We start from the raw sequence: 4,226 nt of genomic DNA on the forward strand, positions 1-4,226 counted from the left end.
TATAGATGTAATAATAGATTCATTAAAATTAAAGATAACTAAAGAAAAGTTGGGACGAAGACAAAGGAATAGTATGATGAAGTTACTTATCTTTATACCGGGAAGATAATTATTAAAATCAGTATATGAGGAAATATAAGTACAAGCAGATTGTTTCAGATTATGAAAGTGATCATGAGAAAAATAGAAAGTGTCAAAAGAGGTTACTTTGGGAGATTACAACTGAGGGGAAAGTAAAGATTGAGGGAGGAGTTTGCATATTTAATTTCCACTCTTCCATACTATTTGAATTATTTCAATGTGATAAAGTATTTTTATAATATAAAAATTATGAGGAAGGGCGTATACACCAATCATATATTAAGTATTTTTAATAAGAAATATAGGCGTTATAAAAGCATATGTTATTAAGGATGCTCATTATTTTCTTTTTATGTTTTAATTATAGGGAAAAATATGATACCGGCTTTGCCTTATCAAAACTACTTCTTTTGGGGACTGACGATGTCCTTTTGGATGTTGTGTACAGCCTCTGCCAACAAATGTGCTGTTAGACATGAAGTAGCTGATTGCAGTCATATGAAATTGACTCAAGTACCAGATGACCTCCCAGCAAACATAACAGTGTTGAACCTTACCCATAATCAACTCAGGAGATTACCACCTGACAATTTTACAAGATACAGCCAACTTATTATCTTGGATGGAGGATTTAACACCATTTCAAAACTGGAGCCAGGACTCTGCCAAAAACTTCCTTTGTTGAAAGTATTGAACCTCCAACACAATGAGCTATCTCAACTTTCTGACAAAACGTTTATCTTCTGCATAAATTTGACTGAACTTCATTTAATGTCCAACTCAATCCAGAAAATTCAAGATAATCCCTTAAAAAATTTAAAGGTAAGGCGAAAGTGTACATTTCAAGATACAAAATGAAAACTACATGTTAACAAATGTTAAATTTTAAAGAAACTTATCTACCCTCAGCTTAATATCTATATATGAAAATGAAGAATAAGAAATCTAATCCTCCCTAGTAAAGAAAGATATGTTAGCCAATGCTAAGTAGTTTTCTAGTCATTTATCTATTCTTAGACTTAATACCAAAATATCAAGGTGAAAAATAAGAAATCTAATCCACCCCAATGAAACACACATGCATACACACACATAATGCTACTATGACTGAATATGTTTGCAAAAGAGAAAATGCAGTCTAAATCAGTTTTAACCTTAATTTTAAAGGAATCCACTTCTTAAATTTCCCACCATTAGAAACAGAACTGAGAGACAAGAGATAGAGGCTACTATCATAAGAATATCCCATGAGGAAATGAAAAAAAAAAAAAAAAAAACCTCTCAATGCTGCTGATTTAGAACTAAAGCAAAGCAGAGAAAAAAAAAACATGCTAGTAACTTCTACATACTAACTTCAAATAAAGTTAGCAAATTGACACAATGATAAATTATTCAACTCAAAGTCACTTTCTCTTGGCTTAAAAAACCATGACATAGTTGTTAAAGCATGGTTACTAACAAAAAGGTTGGTGTTTTGAACTCACTAGTCCCATTTGACTGCTAACTGGAAGCTGACAGTTCAAAACCACCAGCCGGGGTTTTGGGTTCTTGGTATTTCCTTTGTGGGAGCAAGATGTGGCAATCTGCTATACAGATATACAGCCTTGGAAACACTATTGGTGAATTCTGCACTGTCCTATGGGGTCATTATGAGTTGGAATCTACTTGATGGCAGTGAGTTTGGTTTTTTTTTTGGAGGGGAGTTAATCTTTATGGAAGCAAATTGTCTTATCTTTTTCCCACAGAAGGGCTAGTGGGGTTGAATCATTAACCTGGTTAGCAGTCAAGGGCTTTTATCACTCTGCCAAGAGGGCTGCTCTTGTTTAAACTGTCCTCAATATTGCTTTTCCAATGACTACCATCTGTCCTTTTCAGCTGTTTTACTGGAATTTTAAATCCATGAAAAATGTATGGGAGGGGAGCGGAGGGAACACTGTTAGATAAGTAGAGATAAGTATTGATTTGGATGAAGAGAAGGGCAACGTACCAAATGTGAGTGATCAACATGGTGGCATTGAGGAAGAGGAAGACAGAGCTGCATGGGAGATACAGGCAACAAAGATGAACCCTTTTGGACATACAGTACTGGGTTGTCAGTGAATGCAAACATGGATATATGGGTGGATAGATGGGTGGACAGGCTGAACTATTAGGTATGTCTATGCAGGGGAGAGTGTGCCCAAGACAATGTATAGGGTTGGCAGACAACATTTCTATGAGTGTATTGCTTTATTCTGTAAGACTTTCCAGGTATACAGTAGTGCTGACAATGGACAAGACTGTAGTCATTTCTTGGTCACAGCCAGCCACCCAGAGGGAGCGAGTAGTTGGACTTATGGGCTTGGGACCGTAGTCACAGGGGACATCATGCTCAATTGGCATAACACATTACACAAAACATTGTTCCACATCTTACTTTAGCGAGTAGGGACTGGCATCTTACAAGCTTGTAGGTGGTCATTTAGAAGCAATGATGGGCCTCTTCCCATCCAGAGCAAAGAAGAATGAAGAAAACCAAAGATTCATGGAAACAATTAGTCCAAGCGACTGGTACACAATATGATCCTCAGCCTATATGACTATGAGACCACTAGAACTAGTGTCAACCACTCAAAGGGGGATCTCTGTAGGAGATCCTGGATAAAATGGAAGAACAATGTGGAACAAAACTCAAAATCTTAAAAAAAAAAAAAAGGACCAGATTTGCTGGTCTGATAGAGACTGATGGAACCACTGAAACTATGGCCCCTAGCTGCCCTTCAGAAAGAAAAAAAAAAAAAAGAATTATTTTTCCCTGTACTTTATTTGTTTCTTGCTTCAAGAACAATGGGTGACCTATATTTGATAAGCCACATGGATATCCCCAACATTATAAACAAATGTTTACTGAGATTGAATGCTTTTATTTTTAAAGAAACTAAGTTCTTGTCAGGATGGTATTGTTCTCATGACAAAGACTGTTTGTTATTCCTGCTGTTAGTTTTATACATAATAATGGATATTTTTAAGATATATGTATATTTACTAAAACTATTTTTTATGTCAAGTAACTAACTTACATACATATTTTTTTCCCTCAGAACTTAGTCAAGTTAGATCTAGCTCATAATGGTTTATCATCTACAAAATTAGGAACTGAGCTCCAATTGGAAAACCTTCAAGAGCTTTTATTGTCAAATAATAAAATTAATTCATTGAGACATGAAGAACTTGATTTCCTTGGCAATTCTTCTTTAAAAAAACTAGATTTGTCATCAAATCAAATTAATGAGGTAAGAAGTGAGGTAACAATATGTATATCTGTGTCTGTGTGTGTCTGTGTGTACTACCTTTAAGTGTGGTGAATCCCTATCTATCACAATGATGGAAATGCAAAGATCTCAGAGGAAGGAGCAATAAACTTTGTCAAGTCTATTTGTCCTTTACCCTTACTGTTTGGGGCCAGTGGCACAATCCTCACAGCAAAGAGAGTGATGGTGGCATATAGAAGCCAGAGCTCTGCTTTAATACAGAACTGGATTAAAATCCCCTTTCTGTCACATGTCCTGGTGCCACAGTGATTAAAGTACTCAGCTGCTGATTAAAAGGTTGGTTGTTCAAACCCACCATCTGCTGCAGAGGAGAAAGTCTACTTCTACAAAGATTTACAGCCTTGGAAACTCTATGGGACAGTTCTACTCTATCCTGTAGGGTCAGTATGAATTGGAATCAATACAATGGCAGTGTGTTTGATTTTTTTGTTTGTTTCTATCACATAATAGTAGTCAGCCGCAAGGATCCAGATGAGGAGAAGGAACCCAGGCATGCCCAAAGCAGCAGGGTGGGAGAGTGGGAGAAAGAGGGTTAAAAAGCCCAGGAACCAGGATAGAGGAGCAGTCAGCCACAGGGATCCAGGTGAGGAGAGGGAAAAGCTCAATCTCTTCAGCCAAAACCAGGTCAGGAGCTGATTGTGGAACAGACCATAACTATTCATATGCAAGTTCAACTTGAAGTTAAAGACAATTAAAACAAGTCCAAGAGAGCCAAAATATGATCTTGAATATATCTCTCCTGAATTTAGAGATCATCTAAAGAATAGATTTGATGCATTGAACACCAACAGCCAAAAACTGGAAGAATTGTGGGAAGATATCAAGAACATTATC

At 36.5% G+C, this 4,226-nt stretch overlaps 1 protein-coding gene across 1 annotated transcript in view; it reads left to right on the forward strand.

Moving 5' to 3' along the window:
* Positions 1-456: 456 nt before the first annotated feature.
* Positions 457-4,226, forward strand: part of TLR3 (toll like receptor 3) — a 10,853-nt gene continuing 7,083 nt past the window's right edge. Inside the window, exons 1-2 of the mRNA XM_007948388.2 lie at positions 457-903; positions 3,162-3,353. Coding sequence (XP_007946579.1) covers positions 457-903; positions 3,162-3,353 — 639 coding nt within the window. The remainder of the gene's footprint in view (positions 904-3,161; positions 3,354-4,226) is intronic.

Source organism: Orycteropus afer, unplaced genomic scaffold (assembly GCF_000298275.1).
Source record: "Orycteropus afer afer isolate SDZICR_OR568_19922 unplaced genomic scaffold, OryAfe1.0 scaffold00215, whole genome shotgun sequence".
In the NCBI taxonomy this organism is placed as follows: Eukaryota; Metazoa; Chordata; class Mammalia; order Tubulidentata; family Orycteropodidae; genus Orycteropus; species Orycteropus afer.